This window comes from Schistocerca nitens, chromosome 2, assembly GCF_023898315.1.
Source record: "Schistocerca nitens isolate TAMUIC-IGC-003100 chromosome 2, iqSchNite1.1, whole genome shotgun sequence".
Lineage (NCBI taxonomy): Eukaryota > Metazoa > Arthropoda > Insecta > Orthoptera > Acrididae > Schistocerca > Schistocerca nitens.
The window spans coordinates 291990260-292011118 of NC_064615.1; the positions used below are offsets into that span (position 1 = coordinate 291990260).

At 40.0% G+C, this 20859-nt stretch overlaps 1 protein-coding gene across 1 annotated transcript in view; it reads left to right on the forward strand.

Annotated features, from left to right (window-relative positions):
- LOC126234993 (dynein beta chain, ciliary-like) overlaps window positions 1-20859 on the forward strand; it is a 732993-nt gene that overhangs the window by 615023 nt on the left and 97111 nt on the right. Inside the window, exons 41-42 of the mRNA XM_049943730.1 lie at window positions 2399-2609; window positions 8737-9013. Coding sequence (XP_049799687.1) covers window positions 2399-2609; window positions 8737-9013 — 488 coding nt within the window. The remainder of the gene's footprint in view (window positions 1-2398; window positions 2610-8736; window positions 9014-20859) is intronic.

The following is a 20859-nucleotide window of genomic DNA, read 5'->3' on the forward strand; positions in this document are numbered from 1 at the left end:
AAACAGTGCCAGCAACTGATTCGTGATGTCCTCTTTCTGCATGGCATTTTATGGCTGCATACAGTGGCACTAATTTGTGAAAAACTCACTGAGCAACACTGGTAACTTTACAATCCAGACTGCTCCCATGTGACTACCACATTTGATTCACTGAAGAAGGCGTTAGGATGACAGAACTTTGAAGATGACACTGTTGTTGAGCAAGTTGTGTGCTGCTGGGTACTGGGGCAGCCAACTTCTTTCTTTGAAGGAATTGGAAAGCTTCGTATCTATTAGAAAAAATGTATTGCTTTTGGTGGAAACTATGTAAGAAAATAAGGCACACCATTTTTACGCCACCAATAAAGCTATGTTACAATATTCCAGCTTGTATTTGAACAGCTATTCTGAAGAAACACACTGCTCTTTCTCTTAAAATACATAGCTGTTTTTTATCTACTAATTCATTCTAAATAATTTGAATCAGTCTTTCCTCCTCATTCCGTCCAATAAGTCTGCACTGAACCAGGTTTCTGGGTAACTTTTCCAAACTCTCCTTATTTCTTAAACCTCCCAGTCCTTTTCCTTCATCCCTCTTCCTTCCCAATCCATTCTTCTGCCAGAAGAAGAAGACATTCACCCTGAACACTTGCAAATTTAAATGTCTGTACATGTATATTCTCCCGCTAATGCTTTATCTATCCAATTACATTATATTTTCAAAAATTGATTAATTTCATTGATGTAGTATACATTTAGATAATCATGCTGATTTAAGAGAATACTATAAATTGTGTCCATATTCTGGGAAAATTAAAAACCTGTCAACCGTGCCCCCCCCCCCCCCCCCTGTTCTTATTTTATTCATTGATAGGGAGCTGTTCCTCTTGGCCACAATTATCATCAGTTTTCTTCTCTATGTGAAGGCTTGTTGTACTGGAAAGTGGAGAATTCCATAAAATCTGAATTATTGAAATGTTTTTTATTACAGACTGAAGTCACGCTTTTCTACAGTGATAACCAGTTTTATTAAGCTGCTGTACATTCTTCAGATCTTCTGAAAATAAAAGGCTTTTTTATCTTATCCAGGCCAAGCAAAGTTTGTTTTATGCTCCACTCAGTGAGGGATGAGCTAAATGCCAACACATTGACATGTATGGATTATGCTCTTTTCCATTCAGTACTATGCTATGGAATTATGTTTTGGGGTCATAGTACTGAATCTAGAAAATTATTTATACTGAAAAAAAAGCAATCAGAATAATCCTGTACAAAAACAAAGAGGAATGTGTAAACCACTGTTTAAAAATTAAACATCTTGCCTCTCCCTAGCCAATATATATTTGAAATTCTCTATTTTATTAAACAAAACATCAGTAGATTGCATAAGAATCTGGACAGTTGCCACAAGGACAGAAGGTCAAAAAAGTTGTTAAGACTAGTTCCCCATTCTACTTAACTGTATAGCAATAGTGTTAAATGTATGGGAATCAAACTCTACAACCATCTCCCGAAAGAAGTAGAAAGTATTTAGGGGAAACCTTAAGAGCACTCCTAACAAAGCATTGCTTTTACAGAATACAAGACTTACTTGAATGTGATCTATCACAAATTAAATTATATATTTTTTTATGTTTCAAAATCAAACTGTTTCATTAGAAATAACTTATTGTCCATGAATGACTTTTGCTGTCTGATTATGACCAAAATTATTATTTGAAATTATTCTTATTCTGGTATTATTATTATGAATACACATGTAATATATCTTCAGTGATGTGTACCCTATAAGAAACAGTGCTGTGTCTGTATAAGTTCTTCTGTACATTGAATGATTGAGTTGATCAATAAAAATACAGATATAAATCTTACTATTTAACAACACTCTAGAAAAAAATTGTAATGATCTGGAATTTAAAGCTAAAAAAATCACAAAATTGAAGTAATAATTCTGGGACAGAAGTCACATGGAATTAAGATAAATGCCTCAGTTTTGAAGTACTTTTACAGTACATCATGGAAGGAGTTACTCAAATAAGTCTTCTGGAAAAAATAATAAATAGAACTAGTCTCAAAATTCCAGCTGAAAAAAAAACATGACAAACATGAAAACGCACCAAAATACACAGGAGCATAAATAGGTAAAATAGAGTGAGTTACAAAATTTCAATATCTTGAAGAAACAGCTGAATTGAAAAATTTGCAATATATGTAAAAGTTAAAGCATAAGGTTTGACAAAAAATGACACTGGAGTTTTCATTGTTTAACTTATCCTTTGAATTGTTTGTAAGCCTGTTTTGTGGTAGAAGTATATGTGTTTATTCCTCTACCATCATTTTAGTTTTCCGCATGTGCGAACCACTTTTTTATATTCATTATTTGTTGGAATATCAGTGATGTAGTATTATTCTTTTGTAGATTGTTCAACTTGAAGAATTATTAGAAGTACGACATTCAGTATTTATTGTTGGCAATGCCGGAACAGGAAAAACTATGGTTTGGCGCTCATTGTTCAAAACATATCAGAATATGAGAAGAAAACCTGTATTCAATGATCTTAATCCTAAGGCAGTTACAAACGATGAACTTTTTGGCATAATCAATCCAGCAACAAGAGAGTGGAAGGATGGTGAGTGACTGATTCCATTTGCCTACTATACATTTTATAAGAAGGGGTAAATGTAAATAAAAATGTTAACTGAACTGAACTCCACAGTGAATATCTGCATTTATGTACATAGTCTGCAAGCCAGTACAGTGCTGGCAGAGGAAATTTTGTGGTATTGCCAGTCATTTCCTTTGCTGTTCCTCTCACAAGTTGAGTGAGTGAAAAATGGTTGCCTGTGTGCTTCTGTATGAGCTTTCATATCCCCTATTTTTTATTCTGTCCATATGAAAGCTGAATGTTGGGGACAGTGCAGTCATTCTGCAGCGTGTCACAAATGCTGGTGTTATGAAATTCGTGATTACTGTTTTGTGAAAAGATTGTCTTTTTCTCTCCAAGGAGCACCATATAAGCTCATAAAACATTTCTGTAACACTCTCAAACTGACCAGCAAAACATTTTGCAGCAAGCCCATGAATTTCTTTGATGTCTTCCTTTAATTTGACCTGGTAGAATTCTCAAACTCTCTAGCAGTACTCAAGAATGGGTCACTCTTGCATTCTATACATGGTCTCCTGTGTATTTATTTTTATTTTTATTTAATCAGATCTGATTAGGGTCATCAGGCCCTCTCCTACATCAGACCAGGCTTTCACAAGTACAGTACCATTTTTAAATCATACTTATCTATGAAATGACAATTTTAATATGACAAATAGTTTTAAAATGATTTGAGTGTCTATAGAGGCAGTGTGAGTAAATAATACTGACTATGAATTAATGAAGTTAATACTGACAGAACATCTATTACTGCTGCTACCACTAATATTAACAATGTTAATATTAGTAATAATAATAATAATAATAATAATAATGGTGACACCAATAACAATAATAATAGCTGCAGATATAAAAAGAATTTATAGTTATACAAAATAGATGTTTTCTGGTACAGGGAGTTCGGGGGAAAAGAATTAAGGGAACTGCAGCAATAAGTTTACTGTTACCAGTCACTGTTTATTTATATCCACAACACATTTTGAAGGCTTGAACCTCAATCATCAGGTGGATTTACATGTGTTAGTATGACATACATGTGTGTTGTGTTGTGATTTTGGGGTAATTTGAGCACTGTCAAGTGCAGAAAAGGGTTTTCATACCCTTGAAGTTTTTATTCCAATGCATGTATTCAACAATTCAAACAGAGCTCTCCACAATTCCAAAATAATAACGTTTTTATGGTATATATTCTTTGTACTTCAAGATAATGTTTCTATTTTGCTATATTGTTCTTCGCACCTAGTAGTTACAGGCCCCATCTGTATTCTTTTTCACTTGTTTATTTCCACCTTTAGATATATGTTTAGTTTTTAGTCAAAAATCTCCTCAAAAACATGTTGTAAAATAGTGTTTTGTTTCTCCACTGGACAGCCTGACAAGTTACCCCAAAATTGTAACACAACAGACACATGTTGTACAAACACATTTAGATCCACCTGATGATGGAGATTTAAACCATCGGAATAACTGGTAACAGTGGAACTTATTGCTTATTTTATATCAGTAATAGTCACAGTAAAACCTAACCTAAAATGTTTGCATTTAAAATGTAACTGCAGCAGCTGCTTGTGGGAAGTGAGGAACGTCTGGTTGGAAAGAATGAAGCACATTGATAACAAGTGTGTGTAGGGACAGTGGTAGTCATTCTTGTTGCTTCAGTAAAAATTTCATTGACTGTCTTCTGAAGCTGGAGATGTTAATCAGTTCTCTAGTATAATGGAAGAGGTTATTCCAGAGTCGGGCTCCTGCTGCTGAGAAGAACTTCGAGAAAGTGGCTAAATGGTGGAATGGGGCAGAAAGGATTTTGCTCTGATGGGAACAGCTGTTTCTACCACATTGTTCAGGCAAGATTGTTAAGGTTGAGGATGGATATGAGGGACAGTGTACATTGATAAGACAGCAGATAAGACAGAGGGTAAGGAAATGTCTACACTTGTCTGTACACAACCATGATAGCTGTGCATATGGTGGTGAAATATGGTCAGAGAGGGAAACATCACACATATAATGACCACAAGCATTGATAATCAGTTCAAGGTACCATGAGCTTTCTTGGAAAAGACCTTGCAGGATAACATCACTGTAATCAATTATTGAGAATATAAGTGTTTATACAAGAGTCTTTTTGAGGACAAGATGGAAGAGCTTTTTATATTTTTGTGGGGCATGGAGAGATGCTGAAGCCTTTTTGCAAATTGCAGCTACATGCTCAGTCAAATTTAGATTTTCATCTGTTATTAGTCTTAGACTTTTTGGTGAGGGAGAGAAATTGATATTTGTCTCATTTAGAATCAAACACGATAGAGATTCTCAGTTTTTCTGGCTAATGAGCCTGCAATGACCAACCAGTACCACTTGGGTTTTGCATGGCTTGAACTTTAACCCTATATTCTGTACCCACTTTGATAGTGCACACAGGTCATACTGAGATTCTCTAGAGCTGTCTCCAGGTTTATTGGGTTTACACTAAGGTACAACTGGAGGTCATCAGTGCGCATGTGGTATTTGCGGTAGGATAAAACCAATGACAAATCATTGACATACAATGAAAGGAGTATAGGACTTAAAACTGAACCCAGGGGGACACCTGGTACTACCTGCCTCCACTGCGACTTTATGGTGCCGGACATGACACTCAGACTAGAGTGAAACCATTGCACTGCACTTGGTGAGAAATTTAGCTATTAAGTTTGATTAGTAAAATGTCGATGATTTCGACATTTGCTGAAGTCTAAGACACACATGATAGTCGCCTCTAGTGCATCCACGGCAAGTTTGAGGTCATCTGCTACCTTTATTAAGACAGACAGATGCCCGCATCTCGTGGTCGTGCGGTAGCGTTCTCGCTTCCCACGCCCGGGTTCCCGGGTTCGATTCCCGGCGGGGTCAGGGATTTTCTCTGCCTCGTGATGGCTGGGTGTTGTGTGCTGTCCTTAGGTTAGTTAGGTTTAAGTAGTTCTACGTTCTAGGGGACTTATGACCACAGCAGTTGAGTCCCATAGTGCTCAGAGCCATTAAGACAGATGTTGTGCTGTTATGTTTATGGAAACTTGATTGTTATATTCTCGTAGGTTGTTTGTAGTTATGTAGTTTGTTAGCTGGCTGTGGACTATGCAGGAATGACGCAAATAGGTCAGTAATCATAGGGTGCTGTGTCAATGTCCATTTAGGTAGTGACTTAACTTGTCCCTGCTTCCAGGTCTCAGGGAAAATAGCTGTGGTTAAGGAGTGGTTGAAGATATCTGTTATAGTGGTCAGTAGTGGGTCAATAATAAATTTCATCATGACCAGTCTGACACACATGATGGCTTTTGATGGCATTGCAAGTAACATGCTTTAGATAGAATTTTTTATATCTACAGTCATTTGCCCCCATGAAGTAAACAATGAGTCAATGTTTCAATCCCGATTCAGCTGTGGTTACAGGTAATGTGAAGTACCGGTTCAGTTCTTAGGCTGGAACAAAGGGATCAGCAGCATCTTTTACCTTGCCTATATCAAGACCATTGGACAGCTGATATATTTCTGTTGTTGATTAATGTGTGGGCATAGCTAAGTTTAGCATTTCTCACAGCTTTACTTACTCTGTTCTGCTTCTGCTTGTAATCAGTATGATTGTCAGGCATAGGGCATAGCTTGTATGCCTATGTGCAGGGTCTCTGAGATTCATGAGCTGTTTTAGTTCTTACTATAACCCTGTACATAATACTTGGATATTTGTTCCAGCACAAGGCTGGTGGCACACTACACATCAAATATTCCACAATTTGCATCTGTGCAGTCCGATCACCAGAGGCTGGCTGCAGTTGGCCACATGGCTTGTGCACATGGCATGGTATCCACTGCACTGTCTACCTGCTTATAAGTGCAGTGTAGCAGGCATTTGCCCTCGTATTGTGCTCATACTTATTTTCTGCAGCTGCTTGTATGTGTAACTTGATTGTTTCTATGTGGTATCTATATTCTCAACTGTTGTTTATTTGTATGTGGAAGAAGAATAAAGTTTGGCTCACTGTGGCTGTACTGTTGTTTGTGTCTTAAAGTGTAACACAAATGGTGAAGAGCGTGGTGTTCAGTTTTGCATGCTCATTCTATTTGATTGTTCCTTTAGTTATTCTGTCCATGGAGGCAGTGCTCCAATCTCTCTTTGAGCAGCAGCAGGCTCTTATGGTTGCTGTCATGAACTGGTCAGTCACACCCACTGCACTATCTACCTGCTTATAAGTGCAGTGTAGCTGGCACTTGCCCTCATATTGTGCTCATACTTACTGTCTGCAGGTGCTTGAACGAGTAACTTGATTGTTTCTATGTGGTATCTGTATTCTCAACTATTGTTTATTTGTATGTGGAAGAAGAATAAAGTTTGGCTCACTGTGGCTGTACTGTTGTTTGTGTCTTAAAGTGCAACACAAATGGTGAAGAGTGTGGTGTTCAGTTTTTCATGCTCATTCTATTTGATTGTTCCTTTAGTTATTCTGTCCATGGAGGCAGTGCTCCAATCTCTCCTTGAGCAGCAGCAGGCTCTTATGGTTGCTGTCATGAAATTGTCGGTCACTTTGACTGACTATGCAAGCTTCTCTCATCTCTCATGGACACTCTCATCATGCTGTGTGAATGCTCCTACATCTGTTCACACAAAGTAAGTACTCACAAGGGACTATCAGACAGTAAATGTCAGCAAAAATGCAAACATTTGTCCTTAGTGTAAACAATTCTGTGAGTACTATCTGGGAGTACCTGACTGTCTGATAGCAAAAAACTTTCACATGTATCCCAGCCCTTATAACATTCCTTCCATATATAAACATATGCCATAATGCTGTTTCATATTAATGATTACAGGACCAAATGATGATGAATGGTGATGAATGTAATACTGAGTTCCTAAGATTATATTGATTAATGGAGAGAAGCAGGGGGATCATTCTTCTCTCTCTCTCTCTCACTCTCTCTTTCTCATGCAAAGGCTCTCTTTTTCTCATGAGAAGGTGCCCAGTTAATTTTGTTTGATAATCAGAGCTGTCAAGTTCTGTCACTTTTGAGTTAAATAAGTGCTTCACAAAAAAAGGAAGAAAAATTATGGTAATAGCACTAACTTCTCTTTATGTTACAGAGATTATTAGTTATATGACACATTGTCCTGATGTAGACAGGGAGCTGAAGTGAAGTAGAAAAGAGAACTGGGCTTGAAACGTTGAAAATAATGAAATGAACTTTATAGTCATAATCAAAGTAGAATTTCTCGACCACAACAGGAGAAGGCATCTGTACCAAGTACTCTAGGTGCTTGCTATTCAGTGGAAGATAACATCGTAGAAGTGTTGCAAGAATAAAAGGTTTTATGACTCAGTGTGGAAAAAAAAATGAAAAAGAAAGAAAGATACTTTTACTATTTTTGGAATTCATGGCCACCATATGTTGTTATCTAGTCATCAGAGGTATGAGTGTATTATAATTTGCTGGCCAGAAATGGAATGGTTGTAGCAGTAAATGTTGAGGGAGTGAACAAAATAACTGATTATCTGTCAGATCTGCATCATAAGGATGCTGTTGTGTGTACATGAAAAGCAACACGAACCGATATTCTAGGAAGTAATGATTCCTATTTGGTATTCCTCATGTATAACACATTTTGAGGATATGCTGTAGTGACCAATAATTATGCAGTAAATGCATTTGAATGACACATTTTCCATGGAGAATATGTAATGGATATGCCTTTTTTTCAGACACTCCTGTATGAATAGCAATCTAATAGCCAGGATAAAATACTGTAGCTTGGTTTGAAAGAAATCAACTAACTTTTGGAAACAGTGTGTTAGAAATGATTTAGTGTCTGTGGCATGTTGTGATAGTAGTCTACATGACAGTAAAGCTGTGTATTTGGAAATGAAATCATGAGCCAAGGCTGTTTGCTGAGTACAACTGTGTTCACAAAGCAAGTTATATCCTTCTCATTTATAGTCTGCCAGAGCTGTCCAATATTAAGATGAGGCACACATTTTTGTTCAGTGTGTGACCACGTGCTGTGGTCTAACAGTATTTAAGCTTATGGAAATGAAAGATTTTGCCATTTATTATCTTGTTACAGGCCTTCTTTCAGCCCTCATGCGAGATCAGGCCAATTTATCTGGTGATGGACCAAAATGGATTGTTCTTGATGGAGACATTGACCCTATGTGGATTGAGTCTTTAAACACAGTAATGGATGACAATAAAATTTTGACACTTGCTAGTAATGAGCGTATTGCTCTAACACCTGTGATGCGCCTGCTTTTTGAAATATCCAGTTTACGAACTGCCACACCTGCCACAGTATCTCGAGCAGGAATATTGTATCTAAATCCTCAGGACCTTGGATGGAACCCGTGAGTCTGTTTTTCTTGTCACTAAAAGTATGAATATATATATATATATATATATATATATATATATATATATATATATATATATATAAAAAGAAAGATGATGAGACTTACCAAACAAAAGCGCTGGCAGGTCGATAGACACACACACATATATATATATATATATAAAAAGAAAGATGATGAGACTTACCAAACAAAAGCGCTGGCAGGTCGATAGACACACAAACAAACACAAATATACACACAAAATTCAAGCTTTCGCAACAAACTGTTGCCTCATCAGGAAAGAGGGAAGGAGAGGGAAAGACGAAAGGATGTGGGTTTTAAGGGGGAGGGTAAGGAGTCATTCCAATCCCGGGAGCGGAAAGACTTACCTTAGGGGGAAAAAAGGACAGGTATACACTCGCACACACGCACATATCCATCCACACATACAGACACAAGCAGACATATTTAAATATGTCTGCTTGTGTCTGTATGTGTGGATGGATATGTGTGTGTGTGCGAGTGTATACCTGTCCTTTTTTCCCCCTAAGGATATGTGTGTGTGTGCGAGTGTATCTGTCCTTTTTTCCCCCTAAGGTAAGTCTTTCCGCTCCCGGGATTGGAATGACTCCTTACCCTCCCCCTTAAAACCCACATCCTTTCGTCTTTCCCTCTCCTTCCCTCTTTCCTGATGAGGCAACAGTTTGTTGCGAAAGCTTGAATTTTGTGTGTATATTTGTGTTTGTGTGTCTATCGACCTGCCAGCGCTTTTGTTTGGTAAGTCTCATCATCTTTCTTTTTAGATATATTTTTTCCACGTGGAATGTTTCCCTCTGTTATATATATATATATATATATATATATATATATCTGAAATGAGATCCATCCCTAATGAAATCCTCCCCACTCCACCAAGAGTGTCTTTCCGCCGTCCAACTAACCTTCGTAGCCTCTTAGTTCATCCCTATGAAATCCCCAAACCACCTTCCCTACCCTCTGGCTCCTACCCTTGTAACCGCCCCCAGTGTAAAACCTGTCCCATGCATCCTCCCACCACCACCTACTCCAGTCCTGTAACCCGGAAGGTGTACACGATCAAAGGCAGAGCCACATGTGAAAGCACCCACGTGATTTACCAACTGACCTGCCTACAGTGTGAAGCTTTCTATGTGGGAATGACCAGCAACAAACTGTCCATTCGCATGAATGGACACAGGCAGACAGTGTTTGTTGGTAATGAGAATCACCCTGTGGCTAAACATGCCTTGGTGCACGGCCAGCACATCTTGGCACAGTGTTACACCGTCCGGGTTATCTGGATACTTCCCACTAACACCAACCTATCAGAACTCCGGAGATGGGAACTTGCCCTTCAGTATACCCTCTCTTCCCGTTATCCGCCAGGCCTCAATCTCTGCTAATGTCAATTTGCCGCCGCTCATACCTCACCTGTCTTTCAACAACATCTTTGCCTCTGTACTTCCACCTCGACTGACATCTCTGCCCAAACTCTTTGCCTTTACAAATGTCTTCTTGGGTCTGTGTATGTGCGGATGGATATGTGTGTGTGTGCGCGAGTGTATACCTGTCCTTTTTTCCCCCTAAGGTAGGTCTTTCCGCTCCCGGGATTGGAATGTCTCCTTACCCTCTCCCTTAAAACCCACATCCTTTCGTCTTTCCCTCTCCTTCCCTCTTTCCTGATGAAGCAACCATGGGTTGCGAAAGCTTGAAATTTATGTGTGTGTGTTTGTGATTGTTATTGTTTCTATTGACGTACCAACGCTTTCATTTGGTAAGTTACAGAATCTTTGTTTTTAGATATATATTATAACACATACACAAGTAGTGTGTGTGCTGCTAATTGGCAGATAATAAATCCTGTGTATAAATTAACTCATCAAATAGAACAAGCCTTAAATAGTACTGTAGTATGTCACCAGTTGGTATTTTTTTGATCTTTTCAAGGCTTTTGGTTTTGTAGATCATGACAGTCTCTTATAAAAACTTAAGTCTTATGGACTTATAGCTTAACACACACCTGATTTGAATCATATTTAACAAACAGAATGCAAAAAGTGGTGCTGAGTAATTCAATGCTGAAACGGTAGAAAATTTTAGTGAGCTGGTGAAAATTACAAAGGGTGTTCAAAAGGATTCATTTTTGGGTCTACTCCTATTCCTTATATACAGGGTGTACATTACGTCCAGGAACATTTTCAATTATTTATTGCACAAGATCTAAACATTGTACAGATGTCATACATATTGCATTTTGAAGAGAAACTCTGGAAGTTTTTTTTTACAAACATTAAATATGTGAACCAAGAGTGACCCAGCAGACGTCAATATGGTAATCAAATTCTTGCCATACCCGTCCCAGCATGGCATCATTGACTGTGGCAGTCGCTTCCCGTATTCTCTCCCGGGGCTCAGCTACATCATGTGGTAGAGGTGGTACATACACCAGATCTTTCTTATTTATTTATTTATCCATCAGTAGGCAATCAGGATTGTATGAATGTTGTCAGCACAGTATATACAATAGGTTCACAAATTTATAATTATCACAGTTGAAATTCATGAATATTGTAACATGAAGATACATTGTTAAACCACTTAATATCACAGTTGATAATTTTTACTTATAATTATATATTTATATCATTCCAAGTAATAATACTAGAGAAGGAAAGTTGCTACTCACCATATAGTGGAGATGCTGAGTCGTAATAGGCACAACAAAAAGATTCACACAATTATAGCTTTCAGCCATTAAAGCCTTTGTCAGCAGTAGACACATACATGCACGCACACAATACACACACACTCCCCCAAACGCAACTAGCACACACGTCTGCAATCTCAGAGAGCTGAAACCACACTGCGAGCAGCAGCACCAGTGCATGATGGGAGTGGCGACTGGGTGGGGGTCAGGAGGAGCCTGGGGCGGGGAGGGGGAGGGATAGTATGGTGGGAGTGGCAAACAGTGAAGTGTTGCAGTTTGGACGGAGGGCAGGAGAGAAGGTGCGGAGGGGAAAGGGGGTAAGTAGCGGATAGGAGAGAAATTAAAAGAAATTAAAAGACCAGGTGTGGTTGTGAAATGACGGCTGTGTAGTGCTGGAATGGGAACAGGGAGGGGGCTGTGTTGGTGAGGACAGTGACTAACGAAGGTTGAGGCCAGGATGGTTATGGGAACGTAGGATGTATTGCAGGGAAAGTTCCCACCTGCGCAATTCAGAAAAGCTGGTGTTGGTGGGAAGGATCCATATGGCACAGGCTGTGAAGCAGTCATTGAGATGAGGGATATCATGTTTGCCAGCGTGTTCAGCAACAGGGTGCTCCACTTGTTTTTTGGCCACAGTTTGTCGGTGGCTGTTCATGTGGACAGTAGGCTGTTGGTTGACATGCCTACATAGAATGCAGCACAGTGGTTGCAGCTTAGCTTGTAAATCACATGACTGGTTTCACAGGTAGCCCTGCCTTTGATGGGATCGGTGATGTTAGTGACCGGACTGGAGTATGTGGTGGTAGGAGTATGTATGGGACAGGTCTTGCATCTAGGTCTATTACAGAGGTATGAGTCATGAGGTGAGGAACTAGGGGCACAGGTTGTGTAAGGATGGACGAGTATATTGTGTAGGTTCGGTGGACGGCGGAATACCACAGTAGGAGGGGTGGGAAGGATAGTGGGCAGGACGTTTCTCATTTCAGGGCATGACGAGAGGTTATCGAAACCCTGGCGGAGAATGTAATTCAGTTGCTCCAGTACCGTATGGTACTGAGTTATGAGGGGAATGCTCCTTGGTGGCCGGACTGTGGGACTTTAGGAGGAGGTGGGAGACTGGAAAGATAAGGCACAGGAGATTTGTTTTTGTACAAGGATGGGAGGATAATTACAGTCAGTGAAGGCTTCAGTGAGACCCTCAGTATATTTTGAGGGGAACTGCTCGTCACTGCAGATGTGACGACCATGGGTGGCTAGGCTGTACGGAAGGTACTTCTTGGTATGCAATGGGTGGCAACTGTTGAAGTGGAGGTATTGCTGGTGGTTAGTAGGTTTGATGTGGATGTAGGTACTGATGTAGCCATCTCTGAGGTGAAGGTCAACATCTAGGAAGGTGGCTTGTTGGGTTGAGTAGGACCAGGTGAAGCAAATGGGGGAGAAGTGGTTGAGGTTCTGGAGGAATGTGAATAAGGTGTCCTCACCTTCAATCCAGATAGCAAAGATGTCATCAATGAATCTGAACCAACTGAGGGGTTTAGGATTCTGGATTTTTCTGAATGATTCCTCTAGATGGCCCATGAATAGGTTAGCATAGGATGGTGCCATGCGGGTGCCCATATCCGCGCCGCCTTTTTTTTTGTAGGTAATGCCCTCAAAGGAGAAGTAACTGTGGGTAAGGATATAGTTGGGCTGGACCAACTCTCCACAGTTCCTGTCCCTTTACCACATGGTGCCCTCCTGGTCACTAATGAAGCCACCTCCCTGTACACTAACATTCCTAATGCCCATGGCCTTACTGCTATCGAACACTAACTTTCCAGACACCCTATGGATTCCAAATCAACAACCTCCTTCCTAGTCTCCATGACCAGCTATATCCTCACCCACAGTTACTTCTCCTTTGACGGTATTACTTACAAAGAAATCCATGGTATGGCTATGGGCGCCCACATGGCACCATCCTATGCTAACCTATTCATGGGCTATCTAGAGGAATCCTTCCGAAAAACCCAGATCCTAAACCCCTCACTTGGTTCATTTTCATTAATGACATCTTTGCTATCTGGAATGAAGGTGAGGACACCTTATTCACAATCCTCCAGAACCTCAACAACTTCTCCCCCATTTGCTTCACCTGGTCCTACTCAACCCAACAATCCACCTTCCTAGATGTTGACCTTCACCTCAGAGATGGCTACATCAGTACCTACATCCACATCAAACCTACTAACCAACAGCAATATCTCCACTTCAACAGTTGCCACCCATTGCATACCAAGAAGTCCCTTCCGTACAGCCTAGCCACCCATGGTCGTCACATCTGCAGTGACGAGCAGTCCCTCTCAAAATATACTGAGGGTCTCACTGAAGCCTTCACTGACTGTAATTATCCTCCCATCCTTGTACAAAAACAAATCTGTGCCTTATCTTTCCAGTCTCCCACCTCCTCCTAGTCCTACAGTCCGGCCACAGAGGAGCATTCCCCTCATAACTCATTACCATACGGTACTGGAGCAACTGAATTACATTCTCCGCCAGGGTTTCGATAACCTCTCGTCATGCCCTGAAATGAGAAATGTCCTGCCCACTATTCTTCCCACCCCTCCTACTGTGGTATTCCGCCGTCCACCGAACCTACACAATATACTCATCCATCCTTACACAACCTGTGCTCCTAGTTCCTCACCTCATGACTCATACCCCTGTAATAGACCTAGACATACTCCTACCACCACATACTCCAGTCCGGTCACTAACATCACCGATCCCATCAAAGGCAGGGCTACCTGTGAAACCAGTCATGTGATTTACAAGCTAAGCTGCAACCACTGTGCTGCATTCTATGTAGGCATGTCAACCAACAGCCTACTGTCCACATGAACAGCCATCGACAAACTGTGGCCAAAAAACAAGTGGAGCACCCTGTTGCTGAACACGCTGGCAAACATGATATCCCTCATCTCAATGACTGCTTCACAGCCTGTGCCATATGGATCCTTCCCACCAACACCAGCTTTTCTGAATTGCGCAGGTGGGAACTTTCCCTACAATACATCCTACGTTCCCATAACCATCCTGGCCTCAACCTTCGTTAGTCACTGTCCTCACCAACACAGCCCCCTCCCTGTTCCCATTCCAGCACTACACAGCCGTCATTTCACAACCACACCTGGTCTTTTAATTTCTTTTAATTTCTCTCCTATCCGCTACTTACCCCCTTTCCCCTCCGCACCTTCTCTCCTGCCCTCCGTCTAAACTGCAACACTTCACTGTTTGCCACTCCCACCATACTATCCCTCCCCCTCTCCGCCCCAGCCTCCTCCTGACCCCCACTCAGTCGCCACTCCCATCACGCACTGGTGCTGCTGCTCGCAGTGTGGTTTCAGCTCTCTGAGATTGCAGACGTGTGTGCTAGTTGCATTTGGGGGAGTGTGTGTGTGTGCATGTGTGTATGTGTGTCTACTGCTGACAAAGACCTTAATGGCCAAAAGGTATAATTGTGTGAATCTTTTTGTTGTGCCTATTGCGACTCAGTATCTGCGCTATATGGTGAGTAGCAACTTTCCTTTTCTGGTATTGTTACATTCCATCCAGGATTTTCTATTGTTTGATTCATTCCAAGTAGTCCCTGACAGTATAAAGACACTTTTCGAAGAGATATTTTTTTTTGTAATTTCCCGAAATTATCTATTTCGCTTCTGTCTTTGATCCCTTGTGGAAGGTTGTTGTGCAATTTAATTCCATTATATAACATGCTATTTTGAGTTTTTGATTTGTTTTTCCTATTGAGGTGGAAGTGTTGTCTGTGTCTGGTTTCATGTGCATGTATAAAACTGTCTATCAGGAACTGCTCAATGTGTTTTTTATGTATATTACTGTCTGCAAAGTATATTTACACAGAACTGTCACTATACCCAAAGATTTGAATAACTCTGTGCAATGGTATCTATCGCTACTTTTTGTTATGATTCATACGGCCCTTTTTTGCAACTTAAATATTGTTTGTCTGTTCTGCTCGGTTGATCCCCAGAAGGATATGCCATAACTAATTATAGAGTGGACATACACAAAATATGCAGTTCTAGAACACGAGCTACTACACACTGAATTTATTATCCTAAGTGCATAGCATGCTGAAGCTATTCGCTTTCCAAGTACGGTGTGCTCGGTCCAATTTAGTTGAGAATCGACATGTATGCCTAAAAATTTGGTTGATGGTACACATTCTATGTGCTCATCATTAACTACTAGCTTGGTACTGTTCGGTTTTCTGTTTAAGTGTAAACTAATACTATTGTCTTTTTTTTTTTCTCCCCAGGTTAATTTATTAGCCTCTGTCCACTGGCATACATGCTCAAGTGTTTCCTCAGCTTTTCCATTGAGTACACTTGGTGACTCAGCTTTGATTAAGATGTTACTGTCATCAGCAAACAGTACTGATTCACCATGTTTGACACTTTGTGGAAAATCGTTGATGTTTATTGAAAAGAGGATTGGGCCCAGCATACATCCTCAGAGGACTCCTATATTGATGTATTCTGGGTTTGAAAGGTGTGAAAAGATATGATTGGAGTTAGTTTGAGTGATTTCCACAGAAGAAAGTAACACCAAGTGAGATCTGGTGATGGTGGGTGCCATTTTGTGAAACAGCTATCCCCTTCTGTAGCACGGACATGTTTGCGAATAGCGTTGACTGTTGGAAAATTACCAAACTATGCTCTCACGGTATACATGGGGGGAGGGGGGGGGGGCTTTCAGGGTTTCGCTTCAAAATGACATATGTATGAAATCCGGACAATGTTTGGTTCTTGTGCAATAAATAATTGAAAGTGTTCCCGGACTTTATGTACACCCTGTATGTGAATGACCTTCTGCTTAAAATTCAACAAGTAAAAGTGTAAGTCTCATCAGAGAGAAAGCAATGGAAGCATTGGTAAATGATATTATTCAAAGAATTATTAAGTTTATTTGTAAATTGACTCTCGTTAAATTGTAAAAAACTATGCTACATTTGATTCTGTACAACAAATAATCATACGTACAATTGATGTAGCACATGAACAGGAGTCAGTAAATAAGGTAGAATACTCCAAACATTTGGGTGTAAACTTGAACTGGAAGAAGCATATTACTGAACTTGTCAAACAATTAAGTTTGCCTACTTTTGCACTTCATACAGTTACTGATCTTGGAAATAAATGTATTAACTTCCTGACATGTTTTACATATTTAGTTCAGTAATGTCATACAGAATAATTTTCTGGGGTAACTCAGTTTTCTGGGGTTACTCATTACTTAGAAAGAAAGTATTCGTTGTACAAAAGCAAGTGGTAAGAATACTCTGTGGTGTTCCTGCACGGATGTTCTGTTCGGTTTTCTGTTTAAGTGTAAACTAATACTATTCTCTCTCTCTCTCTCTCTCTCTCTCTTTTTTTTTTTTTTTTTTTTTTTTTTTTTTTTTTTTTTAAAAAAAGGTTAATTTATTAGCCTCTGTCCACTGGCATACATGCTCAAGTGTTTCCTCAGCTTTTCCATTGAGTACACTTGGTGACTCAGCTTTGATTAAGATGTGCTTTAACTGCACCATCACAATATATATATTTGCTAATGAAATTTACCCCCCATGAACCATGGACCATGCTGTTGGTGGGGAGGCTTGCGTGCCTCAGCGATACAGATGGCCGTACCATAGGTGCAACCACAATGGAGGGGTATCTGTTGAGAGGCCAGACAAATGTGTGGTTCCTGAAGAGGGGCAGCAGCCTTTTCAGTTGTTGCAGGGGCAACAGTCTGGATGATTGACTGATCTGGCCTTGCATCACTATCCAAAACGGCCTTGCTGTGCTGGTACTGCGAACGGCTGAAAGCAAGGGGAAACTACAGCTGTAATTTTTCCTGAGGGCATGCAGCTTTACTGTATGGTTAAATGATGATGGCGTCCTCTTGGATAAAATATTCCGGAGGTAAAATAGTTCCTCATTCAGATCTCCGGGCGGGAACTACTCAAGAGGACGTCGTTATCAGGAGAAAGAAAACTGGCGTTCTACGGATCGGAGTGTGGAATGTCAGATCCCTTAATCGGGCAGGTAGGTTAGAAAATTTGAAAAGGGAAATGGATAGGTTAAAGTTAGATATAGTGGGAATTAGTGAAGTTCAGTGCAGGAGTAACAAGACTTTTGGTCAGGTGAATACAGGGTTACAAGTACAAAATCAAATAGGGGTAATGCTGGAGTAGGTTAAATAATGAATAAAAAAATAGGAGTGTGGGTAAGCTACTACAAACAGCATAGTGAACGCATTATTGTGGCCAAGATAGACACAAAGCCCACGCCTACTACAGTAGTACAAGTTTATATGCCAAATAGCTCTGCAGATGTGAAGAAATTGATGAAATGTATGACGAGATAAAAGAAATTATTCAGGTAGTGAAGGGAAACGAAAATTTAATAGTCATGGGTGACTGGAATTCGTCAGTAGGAAAAGGGAGAGAAGGAAACATAGTAGGTGAATATGGATTGGGGGTAAGAAATGAAAGAGGAAGCCTTTGTAGAATTTTCACAGAGCATAACTTAATCATAGCTAACACTTGGTTCAAGAATCATAAAAGAAGGTTGTATACATGGAAGAATCCTGGAGATACTAGAAGGTATCAAATAGATTATATAATGGTAAGACAGAGATTTAGGAACCAGGTTTTAAATTGTAAGACATATCCAGGGGCAGATGTGGACTCTGACCACAATCTATTGGTTATGAACTGTAGATTAAAACTGAAGAAACTGCAAAAAGGTGGGAATTTAAGGAGATGGGACCTGGATAAACTGACTAAACCAGAGGTTGTACAGAGTTTCAGAGAGAGCATAAGGGAACAATTGACAGGAATGGGGGAAAGAAATACAGTAGAAGAAGAATGGGTAGCTCTGAGAGATGAAGTATTGAAGGCAGCAGAGGATCAAGTAGGTAGAAAGATGAGGGCTAGTAGAAATCCTTGGGTAACAGAAGAAATATTGAATTTAATTGATGAAGGAAGTGCTAAATGGCTAAGCAGGGATGGCTAGAGGACAAATGTAAGGATGTAGAGGCGCATATCACTTGGGGTAAGATAGACACTGCCCACAGGAAAATTAAAGAGAGCTTCGGAGAAAAGAGAACCACTTGTATGAATATCAAGAGCTCAGATGGCAACCCAGTTCTAAGCAAAGAAGGGACAGCTGAAAGGTGTAAGGAGTATATAGAGGTCTATACAAGGGCGATGTACTTGAGGAAAGTATTATGGAAATGGAAGAGGATGTAGATGAAATAGGAGATACGATACTGCGTGAAGAGTTTGACAGAGCACTGAAAGACCTGAGTCGAAACAAGGCCCCGGGAGTAGACAACATTACATTAGAACTACTGACGGCCTTGGGAGAGCCAGTCCTGACAAAACTCTACCATCTGGTGAGCAAGATGTTTGAGACAGGTGAAATACCCTCAGACTTCAAGAAGAATATAATAATTCCAATCCCAAAGAAAGCAGGTGTTAAAAGATGTGAAAATTACCGAACTATCAATTTAGTAAGTCACAGCTGCAAAATACTAATGTGAATTCTTTACAGATGAATGGAAAAACTGGCAGAAGCTGACCTCGGGGAAGATCAGTTTGGATTACATAGAAATATTGGAACACATGAAGCAATACTGACCTTACGACTTATCTTAGAAGAAAGATTAAGGAAAGGCAAACCTACATTTGTAGCATTTGTAGACTTTGAGAAAGCTTTTGACAGTGTTGACTGGAATACTCTCTTTCAAATTCTAAAGGTGGTGGGGGTAAAATACAAGGAGCGAAAGGCTATTTACAATTTGTACAGAAAACAGATTGCAGTTATAAGAGTCGAGGGGCATGAAAGGGAAGTAGTGGTTGGGAAGGGAGTGAGACAGGGTTGTACCCTCTCCCCGATGTTATTTAATCTGTATATTGAGCAAGCAGTAAAGGAAACAAAAGAAAAATTCGGAGTAGGTATTAAAATCCATGGAGAAGAAATAAAAACGTTGAGGTTCGCCGATGACATTGTAATTCTGTCAAAGACAGCAAAGGACTTGGAAGAGCAGTTGAACGGAATGGACAGTGTCTTGAAAGGAGGATATAAGATGAGCATCAACAAAAGCAAAACGAGGATAACGGAATGTAGTCGAACTAAGTTGGGTGATGCTGAGGGAATTAGATTAGGAAATGAGACACTTAAAGTAGTAAAGGAGTTTTGCTATTTGGGGAGCAAAATAACTGATGATGGTCTAGGTAAAGAGGATATAAAATGTAGACTGGCAATGGCAAGGAAAGCATATCTGTAGTAGAGAAATTTGTTAGTATCCAGTATAGATTTAAGTGTCAGAAAGTCGTTTCTGAAAGTATTTGTATGGAGTGTAGCCATGTATGGAAGTGAAACGTGGACAATAAATAGTTTGGACATGAAGAGAATAGAAGCTTTCGAAATGTGGTGCTACAGAAGAATGCTGAAGATTAGATGGGTAGACCACATAACTAATGAGGAGGTATTGAACAGAATTGGGGAGGAGAGGAGTTTGTGGCACAACTTGACAAGAAGAAGGGGCCAGTTGGTAGGACATGTTCTGAGGCATCAAGGGATCACAAATTTTGCATTGGAGGGCAACGTGGAGGGTAAAAATCATAGAGGGAGACCAAGAGATGAATACACTAAGCAGATTCAGAGGGATGTAGGTTGCAGTAAGTACTGGGATGTGAAGAAGCTTGCACAGAATAGAGTATCATGGAGAGCTACATCAAACCAGTCTCAGGACTGAAGACCACAACAACAACAATGAAATTTATCATAAATAATTCATCACAATTTGCGAGAAACAGTGATGTACGTAGCTATAACACTATAGGGAAAAATGACCTTATTACCCATTGTTAAAGCTGTAAGTGGTTCAGAAAGGAGTTCAATATGCAGCAACAAATATTTGATCATTTACCCAATAACATAAAATGTCTGATAGGAAGTGAAGCAAGTTTTAAATCTAATGTACACTCCTGGAAATGGAAAAAAGAACACATTGACACCGGTGTGTCAGACCCACCATACTTTCTCCGGACACTGCGAGAGTGCTGTACAAGCAATGATCACACGCA